The sequence below is a fragment of the Protopterus annectens genome, chromosome 7.part0 (genome assembly GCF_019279795.1).
Source record: "Protopterus annectens isolate FY-2018-M chromosome 7.part0, PAN1.0, whole genome shotgun sequence".
NCBI classification, from domain to species: Eukaryota; Metazoa; Chordata; order Ceratodontiformes; family Protopteridae; genus Protopterus; species Protopterus annectens.
The window spans coordinates 559,032,606-559,051,807 of NC_056739.1; the positions used below are offsets into that span (position 1 = coordinate 559,032,606).

The window sequence follows — 19,202 nt, forward strand, 5'->3', positions numbered from 1 at the left end:
AACAACATGCAGGGTTAATTGATGGCAACAGGCCATCAGGTGTGGATGTATGAACAGGGCAGATGCATCAACAGACATGCAAATATATATGACCCAACAGGACAAACATCCAGGGGTGTTAATTGTGATTGCACATACCATTTTCACGTGGAATGGGTTATATGTGGTTATAGGGTGGGGTAAAGAAAATAATATTAACACCTTCGAATAACAATACATATGCTGTACATTTCTAATAGCTACAGTTATATACACACTACTGTTCTAACTACAGTTTCCTATATGATACCTATTTCAACTTGGTGATAGGACTGTTAATGCAACATCAATATACAGTTTTATTGTTCTTCATACACATTCATATCTAGCTTTGTTCAGCTACATCATCCTACTACATTTGCCTTATATAGCTGTAGATAAGTGTGGATGTTTGGTATATCAGACAATCATCCTATCTGCATATTGCAGACTGAGAGAAACATATCCAGATTTTGGGATACACATTCCAGATGCAGCAAGACTTTGAACAGATTTCGCTGTTTGGTTTTGAATCTCACATGCATTTCATTCTGTCTTGACTGCAGTATACTTTATTCAGGGGTTATTACTACTGTATTGCTGGATTCATGACACTTTCTCATACTCTCTCACTTGCTTTCATTTTACTATTCAGGATGGTACTTACTTCTAGGCTTTATCGACATGTTTTACCTGTAGTTATTACAATCCTTTCCAGCAGTCTCACTTCTGTCATGTTTCAGTATTTCCACAGGGATATATTTCACACATGTGATTTCATCATCTTCTGCAGCTATACTTTTGAGCCTGCTGCAGGTTGTGTACTGTTTTCTTACAGGTAGGGCATTTTTATTTCAGAATATATGTCAGACAGTTTAATTTTTCAGTTTAACTTACAGGCTGAAACACATAGTTTGGTAATCAAGCAATACTTGCAGACACTGTCACACTGTTACTTGCAGATTTTATTCCTTACTGACTACACTGCACTCTTTTGCTGACTGTCATACTTTTATATTTCTTTACAGTTTCTGGTAGTGGATTACTAACCTGCCTGGTGGCGCAACCGCACCAGCCTATCACCATAGGCTCTGCGGTTCGCAGAACGGACACCTGCAGCTGTAATATAAATGAAGTAATATTGGAATACACATCTCCATAATATCAGCTAGTTTAATTTCTTACATACATAATTAAATGTTACTTACTCAGTAGTGGGGCGTTGGGTGTTTGCCGGGCCTCCTGGATCCAAAGGTTCAGGTGGCCCTGCTTGCATCTCTTCAGGTCCGCATGGTGGTGACGGACCTGCTCACCAGTCCTTGGAATCCCTGTGGCACTGGTGAGATCATGAGCCAACCGGTCCCACGCCTCGGCCCTGTATGCTCCCCAGAGGACCTGGGCCTGCATCAGTTGGGCCTCATGATTATGGACTACGAGCCAGACCATGTACCTTGACTCCTCAACACCCCACCTCTGTGCTGGAAAGCAACTACCCTCTCCTACACCTGTCATTCTGCCTGCAGGTCAGTTCTACAATCGTTTATGTTGTGTATTCCCGCCTATGGGGCTTATATAGTCCGTTTTTCCCGCACATAGCTGTGATTGGCCATTTTGGAATTGTATCAACTTTAGTAAACCTGAACTGTCATGCTCTAGTTTGTATTCATTCCTATATATTAGCTATTATTGCATTTCTAGGTACTGCTGTCATGGCTTAGTGGTTATGTACCTTGACTATGGTGTATAGTATCCTGGGTTTGAACCTGGCCACTGCTTTTTATTTTTCATGACTGTCTAGACATGCTGAGGGGTGTGTCTGTGTAAAGGCAGTTTTGATACGGCTTGCTCAACGTTGCCCGTCAGTTACCTTGTTTGCGCGGTGCGCAGCTCTGCGCAAATGGGGTACGCTGGTTTAAGCCTCATTTGTCTATCGGCATGCATGTTACGCTCAGCTCAGTTAGGGGCACATAGATTCACCGTGTTAAACCACTGCTCAGCTACAGGCACTCATTTTGCACCAGTTAAACCACTGCTCATCTACGGGCAGATGCACTCACTCTGTTAAACTGTAGCTCAGCTATGAGCACATTTGGCATTTTTCTTTTGTTACCTCAAATTTCTTCAATATAAATGGGCTATTTCATTGCATTTTACATAACTTGTGGTTTTATGTGTACATATTTGTCAGGGACTTGTTTCCTGCTTATTTTGCTAAAAAAAAAATATTGGTGTTGTGGGGGCTCGAACCATGAATGCCTGCTCTTCAACCAACATCTCTACCGCTACGCTATTGCTTCCTGGCTTATTTTGCATATTTAGTTCTTATATGCTTTCCCACTGACTGATAACTGTAGCTGCGCTACGGGCACGCCCGCGCAAACAAGCGCACTCACGGTTAAACATTTTTACAATTTAAAAAATATATATAACGTGTTTATTTATATGTTTTCTGTTCATAGTCTGTGGGGGCATGTGTTGTGTTCTGTTTATTCACATTTCCGTGGACTCTGTCGTGGGTGTTTACTTTGGGAACTTTTCCTCTTCTGGGGGCGTGTCCGCTTACAGGGCTCGGCCTACGGACACGCCCCCTACTGTCTTACACGGACCGTGTTGGCCTTAAGTGTGATTCAGCATGCTCTCATGAATATGCAGAGCATGCTGACATCACTCCGTTTAACTGCAGCCTCCGTGTATGAGTTATAACTCTTACACGGAGGCTTCGTGAATCCTGCCCACAACAACAATATGCCTTTTGTCAAAGTCTTCTACACACACTCTAAAAGATCTGCCTTTGGTGCAGACAAGGCAGCATGTGTTCCTCTTCTACTCCCACATACTGCAAGTCCATGTAGGTCACACAAGAGTCCCCGGGAAGGCAGGCCTAACTAACTCTGCTTCCATACAAGAATGTGAATTACTCACATGTCATAGGTTCATAGTAGTTGCAAGTCAACTGAGCTGCAAGGACATTTCCCCTTTGCCAGTACTCACCCTTAAGTCTTTTAGCTGGAGTGAATTTAGAACTGTGGCCCTAGTATTAGCTGAATTGTTTGATTTCTGGATGTATAAGAGTTTTTGGTCTACTAGATCCATTATAGTCAGCAAAGCCTCCATTCTTAAGTAGTATGTGCTAACCCTGCCCCTAACTGTAACCTGCATCTTAAATTTTAAAAAAGCAGTTGCCATAACATAGCACTACAGAAGACAGTTGAAGTACTCCTCACACACATGCATTTATAATATATATATATATATATATATATATATATATATATATATATATATATGTATATATATACACACACACACATATATATATATATGTATATATATATATATATATATATATATATATATATATATATATATATATATATATATATATATATATATATATATATATATATATATATATATATTATACGGTTCGATTCTCAGCTAGAGAATATTCTGTGTGGAGACATGCGTGAATGGGCGTACCTTCGTTGAAGGTTGTGCGTCAGGGCTGGTAACTCAGCACGTAAAAAATCAACTACCGATCATTAGCGGATCGGAGTTCCGCTGTGGCGACCCCTAACCGGGAAAAGCCGAAAGACACAACAACAAGAAAGAGAGAGAGAGAGATTGACAGATGTAGATATATTCATGGATTCATAGTTTATTAGGCTAAAGACCCTGGGGTCTTTGTAAGCTTAGCCAAGTTTTACTGAACGAAAAATTATGCCCTCTATTCAAATAAGAAATTGAGGGCCAGTGATTTATAAGCTGCCTATGTTTGTAAGGGACATGGGTGCCAAGGTTGCTGTAACTTTCCTATTGCCTGTCCACTAGTCTAGGTTGAGTTTAAACTGGGAAATAGACAAACTCAGCTTCACATAGAAGGGAAGCCTGTTCCTCAGGTGGGGCAGCCTCTGGGACATATATCTGTCTCTGCATAATGTTCTGTTTAAGTTACAGACAAATTTCAGGTCAATATACCTTCTATTTCTGGTACTGCTTGACTTACAAATATGCAGGATATTCATATGTGTGGGGTTTGTGGATGCCATGTAAGCCAGGCATAGATTGCTCCTTAGCAATCTGTAGGAGACTGAGTAATGGGAAAGGTCTTTAAGGCACTCTATATAAGGAAGGTTTGTTGTGCTTTGCATTCTTTTTGCACATACATATGGATGTGTGTGTATGTATGTATGTATGCACACACACACACACACACACACACACACACACACACACACACACACACACACACACACACACACACACACACACACGCACACAACACGCACACAACACGCACACAACACACACACACACACACATGCATACATACATATACAAGAGTATGAAGGTCAACAAGCTTCCCATCCATGTGAAGCTGAGTTTGTCTATTTCCCAGTTTAAGCTCAACCTAGACCAGTGGACAGGCAACAGGAAAGTTACACCAAGCCTGGCACCCATGTCCCTTACAAATAGAGGCAGCTTATAAATCACTGGCCCTCAATTACCACCATAACAGCTACAAACAAATGCAATCTGAGAGTCATGCTGCTCAACGCTAGAAGTCTAAATCTCAAAATGCACTTGCTCGAAGCACTCCTTAAAATGGAGAACATTGACAATTGTGCTGTAACAGAGAAGTGGTTCAAGGCAGCAGAAAGCACCCCTGCACTACCAGGCTGTAACTCATTCCACACCTTTCAGCCCCAGAACTTGGACCGAAGCTCCAAAGGCAGTGGTGTTTCCATATTCATAAAAGATGTGCACACCTCCAGACTGGTAGCTGAACATAACACATCAGAGATACTTCAGGTGCAGCTAACAGTGGGTAAGACAGCGATTCAGGTCGTAACCTTTTATAGGTCCTAAACCATGTCCCAATACTCACACTCCATGTTCCTAAGCACCCTGGAGAATATTAGGGTCCAACCTAACACTCTCATACTGGGCGACTTCAGCTACCCCTCCATTAACTGGGAGAACAACTCATGTTCCACTACACTTGCCCACCATTTCCTGGAATTCATTAATTCCAATGCCCTGGACCAGCTCATTCTTACCCCCACTAAAGGTAGCAACATCCTTGACCTGGTCATTACTAACATGGGCAACCATCGCTCTATGCCAATAGTCAACTTCTCCCTGGTTAGATCCAACTACAAACCAATCACCTTGGAAATTCACACCCCCCACACAAAGATAACCACCATGAAAAACTTCTCCAATGCTAACTTTGGACTCCTAAAAACAGAGGTGGCTAACTTCACAGCACCCATGCAAATAAGGAATAGTTGCATGACTATCGAATCATACACCAGTGCACTGTACGAACATGTACACAAACGCATGGATCTCGCCATACCCAATAGAACCAAGATGCTGTCCTACAAAAAAAGGAAGCCAAGCTGGTGGTCCCCTGCCATAAACAAACTCTACAACAGAAGGAGAAAACTTATGCAGAATAAGGTGAAGTCCCAAGACTGGAAAAACTCCCTTATCACCCTCAACAAAAAGTTGAGATTCATCATCAAATCCTCTAAAGCTAGCTATGAAAACAGAATTTCAGCCAATAGTAAAGACAACCACAAGGCCTTCTATAGTTATGTAAAGCATCTCCACGGCAATACCCAGATTTGCTATGAGCTACTGCACAATGGTACCTCCTATACCGAGCCAACAGATATTGCCATTATACTGGCAGACAGATTTAGTGCCAACTTTACCTCCCCCTCCCGAAAGGACCAATCACAATACCAGTAGATTGACAGGCACACTGTATTACTGCTGCACAGGTTAAAACAGCACTGTCCAAGACCAAGAATACAGCCTCTATGGGACCTGACAATACCCCTGACTGAGTTCTACATAAAGTATAAAGTGAACTGGCACCTCACCTGTGTGCCCTGTTCAATCACAGCCTCACCTGAGGTTTTGTCCCTACCAAATGATGCACTGCTACAGTTATCCCTCTCCAAATAGGAGGATCAACTACAGACCCTGGGAACTATCACCCCATTAGCCTGACAAGTCTGATATGCAAAGCTATGGAACGCATCATTATGGACCTAATAAACAAGGATGTAGGGAATCTTCAAATACTGGATCCCACACAACTTGGTTTTTTGAAGGGTAGATCATGTCTGCTCAACTTGATCAACTTTTTTGAGTCAGTCTCCAGAGCTGTAGATGAAGGCAAGGTGATTCATACAGCCTACCTTGATCTGGCCAAGGCCTTTGATACCATTCCCCACTCAGGAGTTATAGAAAAACTCACTAAGCTAGGCATCAACCCTTATATCACTAGGTGGGTTGCAAACTGGCTCACAGATAGAACACACAGTGTGAAACTAGCTGACTCCAAGTCAGACTGCCAATCAGTCACGAGTGGAGTCCTACTGGGATCGGTCCTGGGTCCTCTCCTGTTTGGTATCTACTTCTCAGAAGTCCAGGCCAACACAAAGGAACTCTGGCTGACAAAGTTTGCAGATGATTGCAAGTTGGGAGCCATTATTAACTCCCCAAGTGATGTTGACATCCTACAGAAAAGCCTCACTGAGACCAATGACTGGTGTCAGAACCGTGGCCTTAAGCTCATTGCCAAAAAATGTGTCATCATCCCCTTTGGGAAAAACCCAGTTCTCATGAATTACCACATCGATGGTAGTCCACTGAACACAGAAGGCATTATAAGAGATGTGGGAATACAGGTTGATAGCAACCTCTCTTTTTACCACCACATTGCTACAGTGGTCAGAAAGTCCTTCTATGTGGCACATCTCATTACTAAGAGTTTTGCATCCAGGAAGAAAGAGGTCATTGTCTCCCTCTACTCTTCCCTCATTAGGCCAATCATTGAGTACAATGCCCCATTTGGCATATACCTCACTAGACATCTGCAACAACTGGAGAGGCCACAAAAGTACCTCACAAAGAGGATCATAGGCCTTAAACACTTGTCCTATATGGACAGACTCAAAAAACTCCGACTGTTCTCGGTCTCATAATGCCTACTTAGAGGCAATCTCTGCTTGACTTTCAAAGCCATGTCTGACCCAGCTCTGTTAGAAATGTTTGTGTCTTTTGGCTTTTCCCGGTTAGGGGTCGCCACAGCGGAACTCCGGTCCGCTAATGATTGGTAGTGGATTTTTATGTACAGGATTACCAGCCCTAACGCACAACCTTCAATGAAGGCACGCCCCATTCACGTATGCCTCCACACAGAAGACGCTCTAACTGAGAATCGAACGGGACAACGTCTTGCTATAAAGTGATAACGCTACTGCAGCACCAGCACCGCAGTTCTCTGTTAGAAATGCTACATCTAAAGAAATCCCTCCACATAACATGCTCCAGAGACCTCAACCTCATTACCACAATCAACAGAATATGCTGAAGGGACAGGTTCATAACCCAGAGACTGCCCATGCTATGGAATAGACTTCCCATACATGTCAAACAGAGCACCTCACTGGCCCTCTTCAAGAGAAATTTTGATGAGTGGATGGAAAATAGAAAATTCATCCTGGGGATTACTCCAGTGGCTCTACTCGACAGAGGCACTAGGAACTAAGATTTGGTGGCACAGTGCCAAGGTAATCCTATGGGCTAGGCTTGTAAAGGCACCAAGGCCATTAGCCTAGTACACACCTATGAACCTATGTCTTTGTTGATAAGGTCCATGATGATTCACTCTATGGCCTTGCAGATAACGCTGGTTAGGCTTATGGGTTTGTAGTTCCTAGGGTTGGTCGATGGATCCCCTTTGTGCAAGGGAATTACTATTGCTGTTTCCACTCTGCTGGGACAAAACCAATACTTAGACTGTGACTGAAGAGAGTGCCAAGTGGTTCCGCTAAGTACTGTTTCAGACTATTTATTAGGCAGCCTCAGATGTTATCTGGTCCCATAGAGGCTCTGTTTTTAGCCATGGAGAGTGCAGTTATGACCTGCTCTTTGGAGATACTAGGTAGAGGATTGGTGATGGGTATGCTTTGGGGTATGTCTGGTGGGGACAGGGAGTGAAGTTTGTGCCATATCTGTCTGCTAGCAGGTTAGCAATGTCCTCAGGGTCAGTATGAGTGGTACAGTCCACTACTAGTTTGGCACAAAGCTGGGCCTTCCCTTTTAGATTTCTGATGTAGCTAAAGAATGCCTTGTGATTATCCTTAGCTAGAGATGCTAGTTTAGCTTCATAATTGGCTTCAGATGACTTTACAAGATAGCTAATTTGCTTGTTCAAACTGTGGAGGATGTCCTTCCTTTGCTGAGTCAGTTCCCTCTTGTTCATAGATATTAGTTTCTTCCTTTCTTCCTCTTGTTGTATAACCTATTTATTTTCTATATCCACCAGAGTCGTTTGTTTTTTTGTGAGGACCTCATTTTGATCCTTTTAGGTATAGCAGAGTCTGTACATTTGTGTAGGTGTTTATACAAGGCATTTGTGTACACCTCTGTATAGGAGTCATTACTGGCAGTGGTAACGGGGTTTTGAAACTATTTATGCCATCACTTAGGAGACTACTGCTTGCGTTGGAGAAATTTTTCATCCTTTTTGCTCTTCGGAGGAGGGGGGTCATGTATGATCACTACTTCAAACGAGACTGGTTTATGAACAGATCTTATCAGGGAGGGCAACACACAGGGGGTAGTGCAGAGACCCCCTATGTAGGTGAGTACTAAGTCTAGGACATTCAAGCCCCTTGAGGGGTACAGACTATCTTTTCCTGTATCTTTGATACTCTCCCTTTAACCTGTTGAAAAATTATGCTACTTCCTGAAACATGTCCAGTGTTTCTGGATTGTATGTAAACTATGAAAAAATGAACTTATTCTGCTAAGCAGCTACCACTGACATGAAGAGCTGCACACAAAAGGTTTTAGTGTGACATAGTCTTATGTGAAAGTGATATAGTGCAAGGAGTGTAGTACAATAATTGACAAAATATCTGACACTGCAAAATATTTACCCATGGTTATGAGACAACGTTCTTTTAGCCTAAATTTATATATCGCAGCTTTGATTTGCTAAGTATGATTTAATGCTTTCAAGGCATGAAACACTTTTTAAAAGAGCTGCTTTTCTGTAATTTCTGTTCATTGTGACAGTGTACAGAAAGCTACACACACACACACACACACACACACACACACACACACACACACACACACACACACACACACACACACACACACACACATATACACACACAGTGCTTTTATAGCCTTATGTGGTGGTGTGGTGTGATTTACTAATTAGAATATTCAAGATGAATGCTTTTCTGAAACAGGAGATGAAAAGGTACCAGGTTAACTGCTGTTGTACTATGATTTATCTCTTCTTTGTTAAATCTCTGTGGCATTGCTCATAAGTGTTTTCTTTCTTCCAGTTGAATGTGATGAACCCCCAAAATTTGCAGCTGCACAACTGGTGGAAACTGAGATGATTGAGTTTCCTGTAGATACAGTCCTGACATATCAGTGCCGCCAAGGTTATGTGCCAACAGGAATAGACAGTCAGATAATCTGCAGACAGGATGGGTTATGGACTGATTTAGGGGACATTTGTAAACGTAAGTAGCATCATTAACTATCTTTCTGCTTACTTATGTAGGTCAAGTTGATTTAGGTTTTGTTGTCAGACTTGGATCACAATAAAAAGTGACAATCATTTTAAAATGTATAGAAGTTATATGTAAAGAAACAAGTCAAATATACAACTCCTGTTTGAACTGTTGGCTTTTTTCTCCTTTAATGCAGTTTTCCTTCACTGTTGCATTACTGAGAGATGTTTTGTAATAGACTAATTTATTGGCTTTTATGGAAAAGTGGAAAGGCATATATAGCTCATATGCAAGCATTTTCCTTCTTCTTAAAATAAATAAATACATAAATAAATAAATGTGCTTCAGAGGACTACTGGACAGCCTGCATCCCTGTTAAGAAGGTGACAACTTCAGACACCTCTGCAAAGGCTTCTACTCCATCTTGTTCAGACAGACCCACATTCCTCTCCCTGAGGCCTCTTCTCAGCAAAACAGCCTAAGACACTCCCCTGGAGCTCCTGGTCACCAGAATAGGAGGATCCACCACAGCTCTCACACCCAGGTGAGCAAGCTGATGCAAGTTGCTTTTCTGTCACCTACCCCTGATGGGCTCTCTGAGCTGCTAAGCAATCTTGGGCTATTTGGGTTGCAGTCAGGGCTTTATCCTTCTGTGCCACAGAGCCAGCAGAGGCTGTTTTTTTTATTTAACATCTCCATAAGGGTCCTTCAGCTAGGAGTAGTTACTGCTTCACCTTTTATTGTCTATATTTAAACACAAAGCTGCGGTTTGCAGACAACACTGTCCTGAGTTAAGGAAAAAATATAGAATTTGTCCCAGTAGCAATGCAGGAGGCCAATTGATAACTGCTACAGCTCTCAGACGTGAGATGCCTGTTAGCTTATGTTCATATAGCTACTGTTCCAGTTTCAGGAAATAAAATCTGCATTTGGGGCTATGGCTGACTGTACCTCCCTTCAGGAGATTCTGAAAGTATCTCTTTCCCTGTAGTTACCAGAGACAGAGTATCATATAGCATACTTCAGAGTCTTTACCCAGCACCTGCATGTAAGGCTGAGGACCAGGAAAACATAAGCAGACAGAATAACATTGGCATCTTGGGCCTGCAGGAAGGAGTGGAAGAGCTAACACATCTTTCCAATCAAAAAATTATATTAACGAGGAAGTGCTTTTGCTCATACACTTAAAAAGAACCATATCTTTCTGTAACATTGGCACTAAACAAGACACTTTGACACACATACACACACACACACACACTCACACACCGCAAAAAAAAACAAAAAACAAAACAAAATAAAACTCCACATGTACGTCACTAAATCTGTCCTCTAAGCTAGTCCTTACTCAACCCCTAACCTGCAAGCACATGAGCCTTCTAATTCCAAAACATTTGGTATATCTGAAACTTTTGGTATTAGAATCGAAAACACAAGACTTACCTTCTACCATCAAAATCCCTCTTTTCTACATCACCCATACATATTCAAACAGTTGACCAAACATCTAAGTGACCAGTCCTCCACCTGACCACATTTGGACACAAGTTACCAGTCCACAGAGTGTCAATGATCTAAATGATCTATATATATATATATATATATATATATATATATATATATATATATATATATATATATTGTATAAATGTGTAGCTGCATGATGTTATGTGATCCTATCTCGCCTACATTCTGTACTGATGGTTCGGAGCCGATCCTCGGCTCCGACTCGTCACGCTATGCAATACAGCGAAGTCTCTAATTGGCTGAGCTATTCTATATCCCAGGATGCACCACCACCAATTCCCCAGATCTCGTTTGCGGCTTACAAAGCAAAGATGTGGTCTCGAGCTTGGCTGAGCTAAGTGCTTTCTTTATTAGAATTTTCTGTCAGGAATTTTCTTAAACTTGACCAAAAAGCTGTTTTAACAGCTATCGTTGTGTATGAGTGAGTTTTCTGAACTTTTTTGTGGTAAAAAATTGTTTTTTCAGGGAAAGGTTCCGTTTAAGTTAGAGGGGCCTTCCCCCTCGTGCATGAGTAGCCTTTTTGTGTAGTGTTTGTGAGGTGATCAAGTTCCCGTTTTTAGTTAGAGGGTTCTTGGCCCTCCTGTTGTGTGACCAATACCCTTTGGTTAACTTATATTTTGCTGTAAGTGTGTTTGTTCTGATTATTCTGTTTTCCTGTGTTTTTTTCTAACTGTTTGGCATTATGTCAAAAGAGCACAGACCCTCTGGATTTAAAAAATGCACTAGATGCAATTACAAAATGTCTATAACGGATGATCACTCCCTTTGCGTATACTGTTTAGGACCCAAACACCTTCAGGAGTCTTGTAGTGTGTGTCACGCTTTTTCCTCTCGAGTCCTCCAAGAGAGGAGAAATAAATTGATTTTAAAAGGACTTATTAAGCCTACTTTTGAAGAGGCCTTATCTTCCGCTTCTTCTTCCTCTAAGAAAAAGAAATCGTCAGCTCCGACCAGCCCGTCGGAACCGACCACTAAGAAATCTAGGCAGGCTTCTCCATTGGCTCCACGGACTTCGGAGCCGAGGGCGGAACGGTCTGCCTTGATGCCTCCAGCCTCGACTCCTCTGGCTTCGGAGCCGATGGCTGGAGCCGATGAGGGTTGTTCGCTCAGACTCTTCCCCTTCGGCGCCGTAGTCCTCTTCGGCACCGAGGGAAATTACAATGGAGTCTCCTTCGGCACCGATTTTGATCGAGACAATTCGGAGCCGGTCCCCTAGTCCTTCAGAGCCGGTGGAGAAGTCTAGTCGGACCCGTTCGATCTCCTCCCGATCTTCCAAGATGTCAGATTCGGACATTGACAGGGTGCTCCAAAGGCTGTTTCAGTCTCCAGTCTTCAAAAAGTTAGTTTTGGCTCCAGCCCAGTCGGCTTTGGAGCCGATGGTCCACCCTTTAGCCTTGGTTCCTCCTCCAACAGCCTCGGCACCGTTGGAGTCGGTGCTGGTGGAGCCGATGGAGGTGTCCGGGTCGGCTCCGACCCTTACTCCTACTCCGGCCTTTGGGTCGGAGTTCGGTACACGGACCTCTTCGATCGGCCCCGGGGGTGACGCTTCGGGACCGATGTTTTCGGTTCTGAGCCTCTCTCTCGGTGCGTCGGCTGCGGGAGTGCCGTCTGCTGTTATGGCTTTGGGGGTCGGACCTTCCCAGGATTCTGGGGGTCCGGCCTTTAGAGCCATGAGGAGTGCCTTAGCCAAATCTTCTTTGGCTACCTCCACCGTCTCCCCGGCACCTTCCCTAGGCATGGAGACTGGGTCCTTTGTAGTCCCCCTGTCTCAAGACAGCGGAGCCCTGGGGCCTGAGGTCACCCCCATTGGGGGTCCCTCTCTTCCTGGAGGTCCCTCTGAAGAGTCTTTGGAGGAACCCCCAAGAAAAAAACAGTGCAAGAGGAAGCACGTCGACTCCCCTGACGAGTGTATCACCTCCGACACCGATCTTGATGATGCGGAAGGGTCCCCCAAGTCGTCCTCGGATGATGTCTCCTTTGTGGACATCCTGAAAGTCCTCAAGCAACGAGGCGGCTGGCAGACCAAACCCCCTTCCTCTGACAAGTCGGTGTTCCTCAAGGCCTTCGGGGCTCAGCCCTCCGCCTCCTGGGTGTCTCCGCCCTTCGATGAGCTCCTGGATTTGATCTCTCGAAGGGCGTGGGAACATCCAGATTCTGTGGAACCGGTGCCTGCTCGCCCTAACAAATTTTTGTCAGCGCCCCCGGAAAAGGAATTTCTCACCAAGGGTGTGGCTGTAGATGCTATGGTGGTGGCATCTGCTACCCAGCAAAATGTGGCAGAGGCTTCGACGTCCGTCCATCCCCCTAATAAGGAGTCTAGGAGCATGGACCGGTACGGGAAGTGCACCCTTTCTTCAGCGGCCTTTACATTAAGGTCTCTGAATTACCTCATGCACTTCACTAGACTTCAGAGGGACCTGATCAAGGAACTCTGATACCCTCTCTGGTAACCTGCCTGAGCAGTTAGCCCAGATGGTTAGCTCTCAGTTGGCTACCCTGTCGTCGATATCGAACTCGTCCATGAGGCTCATTTCGTATGCAGCCGAGGGGGCGAGTAGAGCGGCGGGTACGGGTGCTGCTCTACAGAGACAAGCCTGGCTCCGCCTGTGTCATTTTGCGGAGGCCTTCAAGTCTTCCTTTGCTGACGCTCCCTTTGATGGGTCCTCTTTGTTCGGACCCAAGGTAAAGGACACCTTGACCCGCTGTGAGCAAAAGGGTAAAACTTTGACTGCCGTAGGAGCACGGTTTTCCTCTCCCTTTCGGCCTTATCCCAAGGCTAAAAGAGGAGGGAAAATGTGGTTCCATAAATCTCAGAAGAATTACCCCTCACAGCAGGACGATCCCCCCTCTAGAGGCAGAGGAGGGGGAAATTTTTCCGGAAGACGCCGTCCCAGAGGTGGCAGAGGCCCCCGCAACACTGGAGACCGCGAGTCCTTTCGTGGCTCTTCAACCTCTCAGCATCCCTGAAGGATTGCCCGACTGTGCAGCTCCGGAGCCAGTCGGGGGTCGTTTTTCGAGACACCTAATGGCCTGGGAGAGTATCACTCAGGACCAATGTGTGCTCCGAATCATCGCCGGAGGTTACGTCATCCCCTTTTCACACACCCCCCCCTCCATCCAGGAAAATCCCGGACCCCCCACCCAGTCAACGGGATATTGCAGCCATCGAAATTTCAACGCTGCTTCAAAAAGGAGTCATCCAACCGGTCCCCGTAGACCAGACCGGATTAGGGACTTACTCAAAATTCTTTTTAGTGCCAAAAAAGACCGGGGACTTGAGGCCCATTTTGGATCTCAGCAACCTGAATCGATCAGTCAAGAAGTCCAAGTTCCGGATGGTCACCTTACAATCCATTCTCCCGCTACTGGAGAAAGGTGTTTGGATGTGCTCCATAGATCTCAAGGACGCCTATTATCACATTCTGGTAGATCAGGCGTCCAGGAGACATCTGCGCTTCAGCCTGGGAGACAGTCATTTCCAGTTCTGCGCACTGCCCTTTGGTCTCACCACAGCCCCCAGGGTGTTCACCAAGTGTTTGGCGGTGGTGACTGCTCACCTGAGGAGTCTAGGATTCCAGGTGTTTCCGTATCTAGATGACTGGCTCCTAACTGCCACCTCCAGGCATCTACTATTACAGAACCTAGCAGCCACTATATCTCTAGGAACCTCCCTAGGAATCACCTTCAATTGGGCAAAGTCTGTGTTGCTGCCATCTCAGCTTATACGGTTTATCGGGGTAGACATAGACTCAAGGCAAATGCGGGTCTATCTTCCTACAGAGAGAATAGAAACGTTACAATCTCAAGTCCGAGCATTGCTCCTCAAACGCCGAGCCCCAGCAAAGATGGTCCTACAACTGTTGGGTTCCATGTCGGCTACCGTTCTCCTGGTCCCCTTAGCAAGATTACACATGAGGATTCTCCAGTGGCTCCTGTCGGTCCAGTGGTCATATCAGGAACTTCCTCTCAGCCACCAAATTATAATTATGGAGATGTGCAAACAGGACCTCCGTTGGTGGCTTACCTCGTCCAACCTGGATCAGGGGCGACCTTTTGTTCCTCCTCCTCCAGTGGCCACTTTGACTACGGACGCCTCCCAGACGGGGTGGGGGGGACATTACCTGGGCAGGTCAGTTCAAGGCAAGTGGCACCCCGGCGAGACTTCCCTACACATCAACATACTGGAAATGAGGGCAGTGCTTCTGTCGCTTCAAGCACTGCACTGCTACCTCCCCCCAAGGTATGATTGCTGTTCAGTCCGACAACATGTCAGTAGTCTGGTACCTGAACAAGCAGGGAGGGACCAGGTCCTACCCTCTTTGCAGAGAGGCCATGAGAGTATGGAATTGGGCTGTTGCAACCAACCGTTTCTTGGTAGCAACACATATTCCGGGGAGATCCAATGTGATAGCCGACAGACTGAGCAGAACCATTCTCTCCCCGCACGAGTGGTCTCTGAACGACAGAGTAGCTTCTCAGATCTTCAGAAGATGGGGAACTCTTTGTTGCGACCTCTTTGCAACTCCCCTCAACACAAAATGTCTACGGTTCTTTTCTCTTACCCCGAGTCTGGGGAGGTTTCCCAAGGACACCCTAGTCCAAGCTTGGCCCACCGGCTTACTGTACGCCTTTCCTCCGGTTCCCCTTCTCCCCAGGGTGATCCAGAAGGTGATTCACTTGCAGTGCAAGATGATTTTAGTTGCCCCATACTGGCCTCGTCAAGTCTGGCTGCCATTTCTTCGGAAATACGCACTGGACGGTCCATGGTTCCTGGACCAGGTTCCAGATCTCTTGATCCACCAGTCGGGACAGCTTCACCAGTCCCTTCACTCATTGAAGTTAACAGCTTGGCTCCTCCACTTCCGACTATAGTCAGGAACCAGGTTTTAGACTCAGAAGTTATACATATCTTGTCCTCAGCCCACAAGAATTCGACTAAGAAAATGTATAATAGTAAATGGAAGAGATTCGCCATTTGGGCCCAACTCCGAGGTTTAGATCCCATTACTGCCCCGGTGTTGGACGTTTTGAAATTCTTAGCTTCCCTATTCAATCAAGGTTCTTCAGTCTCTACCATTAAAGTTCAATTAGCAGCTATTTCTAATTTTCATGCAAGTATAGACCCACCTTTGATGAGCAATAAGTTGTGTAAAGCCTTCATGAAAGGTGCTGGGCTGCTACGTCCTCCAGTTTCTCATCCTGCTCCACCATGGGATCTCAATTTCGTATTAGGTGCCTTGACCTCTTCCCCCTTTGAACCAGCAGCAACTTCTGACTTGAAATTTCTTTCCTGGAAGACCGCTTTTTTGGTGGCAATTACATCAGCCAGAAGAGTTTCGGAACTCCAAGCCCTATGTGTCAACCCACTGTACCTGGTTTTTCACAAGGATAGAGTATCCCTTAGGCCTAATCCATCTTTTGTTCCCAAAGTTTGTTCGAGTTTCTGTCTTCAACAGTCTTTGGAACTTCCAGTTTTCTTCCCCAATTACTCAGACAGAGCAGAATATATCTTCCATTCATTGGATGTCCACAGACAATTGCGTTTCTACTTAGATAGGACGCACCAAACACGAAAAACAGATCAGTTGTTTGTGTCTTTTTCAGACAATAAATTGGGCAAAGCCATCACGAAGGTCACTATTGCCAAGTGGATCAGAGACTGTATCAGTCATATTTATTTTCTTTCTAATAGAGAGCTTACAACCACTGTGAAAGCTCATTCTACAAGGGCTATGGCTACTTCAACAGCATTTCATGCTAAGCTTGCCATTAGTGACATTTGTGCTGCGGCTACCTGGTCCTCTCCTCACACCTTTATTTCTCATTACAAATTGGATGTGGCATCTCGGGGGCGAGCTTCCTTCGGTTCCACAGTTCTCAGGAGTGTTTTCCAGTGAGCCACCCAGGAATCAGGTGCTAGGGACGCTGTCCATCAGTACAGAATGTAGGCGAGATAGGATCACATAACATCTTTTAGTTATGTACTTACCATAACTTTAGATGTTTGGGATCCATCTCGCCTACATTCCCAATAACCCACCCTCCTTCCCCCTTCCTTGGAGATCAGAAGAGACCGAACGGTCCGAGTTCAACCATTTCATCTTGAAACATCTGGCAATGTTATATCAGCAGTGCATGTGTGGGTGCATGTGTGCGGACAAACAAGATCTGGGGAATTGGTGGTGGTGCATCCTGGGATATAGAATAGCTCAGCCAATTAGAGACTTCGCTCTATTGCATAGCGTGCCGAGTCGGAGCCGAGGATCGGCTCCGAACCATCAGTACAGAATGTAGGCGAGATGGATCCCAAACATCTAAAGTTATGGTAAGTACATAACTAAAAGTTACTGTTTATCTGTATCTGTCTGTATATGAACTACTGCCATACTGCACTGTCACTTTACAATACTACAAGCTTTTCTCTTCCTCCCTACTCTCTGTTATGTAATCATTTCTTTCCCCTTTATTACTATCAAGTGTAAAAATTGCATATAAGTCTTATACTTCTTCTGTGACTGTATACTCAATATGTATTGCAATTGTAATGTTCTCCAACTGTAAACAGTTTAAGCTGTGCATATTACTTCTCTGTTTCCATACTTATGTAGTACCATGGTTAAGCATTTTTCTTCACCCTCTGCAGTCTTCTAAACTGCACCTGAAAATGATCCATGAAATCCGTGTTCTACACCAGTTAACACATTTCATTAATTTCTGATGAGCTTATATATATACTTTTACATGTCTTCAACTCTGTAATCAATACAGTCCCCTTACGTAAAGGCAGTCTTTCCATATATACATATTTCCCTTCTCTGTCCTCTTAATGGAAATTTGGGGAAATGTGTGCAGTGAAAATGTTGTTGAAACAGGACAGCAGGCAATGATGAGCCATTAATAAGACACCACAGCAAGTGTTCCACTAAGATTAGTATATATTAACACAAAGTGTATGTTCTCTTTAAATTTGTGTACAAGTAAATAGGATAGATTGAAAGTAGAACAGAAGGATGATGTTAGCAGCTTTTGGAATATTTATGTTGGGTAAGTGAAGGAAAAGGCATCGTATACAATTTCTGTCTAGTGTCTGACAGTCATGTGGAGGCCATTGGGCCTGAACAACAGGGGAGATGTTTCCACCTTAAAAAAGGAGATGAATGAAGTTATGCAGTGAGATGGGCTTCCACATTCTTGTTAGATTTCAGCTATGGCTACCTGGTTGGACGAAAATGTAGATCATTAGCTGCAAGTGAGCAATGTGATCGGAACTTCAGAAGGTATTATCGACTCATTTAGTTGATAACTTAGCACTGCAAACAAATGTAAGCGAGGCCATGTGAGTATTGTTAAAAAAACAGATAAAAACTGGCAACTTTGAGTGAAAGCCCAAGCACAAGCTAGAGGATATGGTTAAGAATCTCTGCTTCTCTAACATCCTTGAGTGGGTAGAAGGGAAAGATCATATACAGTTTATTCAGCAGTGTTTGTCCAAATGGACTGGTTCACCTAAATAGAAGATTAATGTTGAACATCTACATCATGTTTTTGCAGGGGGCCAAGATCTGCTGATGTGGGCCCTAGACAGATAGTTGTGATGTTTGACACATTTGTTCTGAGGGAGAAAATTCTCATATTATTATGGAAGTCCAGGCACAGGGTATTACACAAAGACAAACCGATTTACCATGAACAGGATTTCTCAGGGTAAACTAGAGAAAAACAAAATCCCTTTATACCAGTCATGATGCAATACAAAATGCACAGAATAAAATATAAAATAACATATCTCACTTTTTTTCAAGATCCAATTTTCAGCAGGTGGAAAACCTTTTCCTCAGTCCCTACAAGCTAAGAGGCTTTATTGCAGTGGGATAAGCAAAAACACCAGTGAAGGAAGTGTTGAGGGGATAAACGGGCCAATAGGGGAAATTGCAGAATGACGGTCAGAGATTATATAAATAACATTATGCTTTTTTAAGAATAGAACATAGACATGAAAGGAAGAGCGTTGCATTAGGAATGAAGCTCTGGAGTTGATACCACAGATAACACAAACAGAGGAGCAGTAGGAAAGGTAATACTTTAGCTTTGCAGCAG

The 19,202-nt window shown here is 44.2% G+C and overlaps 1 protein-coding gene across 1 annotated transcript in view; it reads left to right on the top strand.

Annotated features, from left to right (window-relative positions):
• The first annotated feature begins 9,410 nt into the window (after positions 1-9,410).
• LOC122806593 (complement decay-accelerating factor, GPI-anchored-like) overlaps positions 9,411-19,202 on the top strand; it is a 514,569-nt gene continuing 504,777 nt past the window's right edge. Inside the window, exon 1 of the mRNA XM_044077145.1 lies at positions 9,411-9,587. Within this exon, the coding sequence (XP_043933080.1) occupies positions 9,458-9,587 (130 nt within the window). The 5' untranslated portion in view covers positions 9,411-9,457. The remainder of the gene's footprint in view (positions 9,588-19,202) is intronic.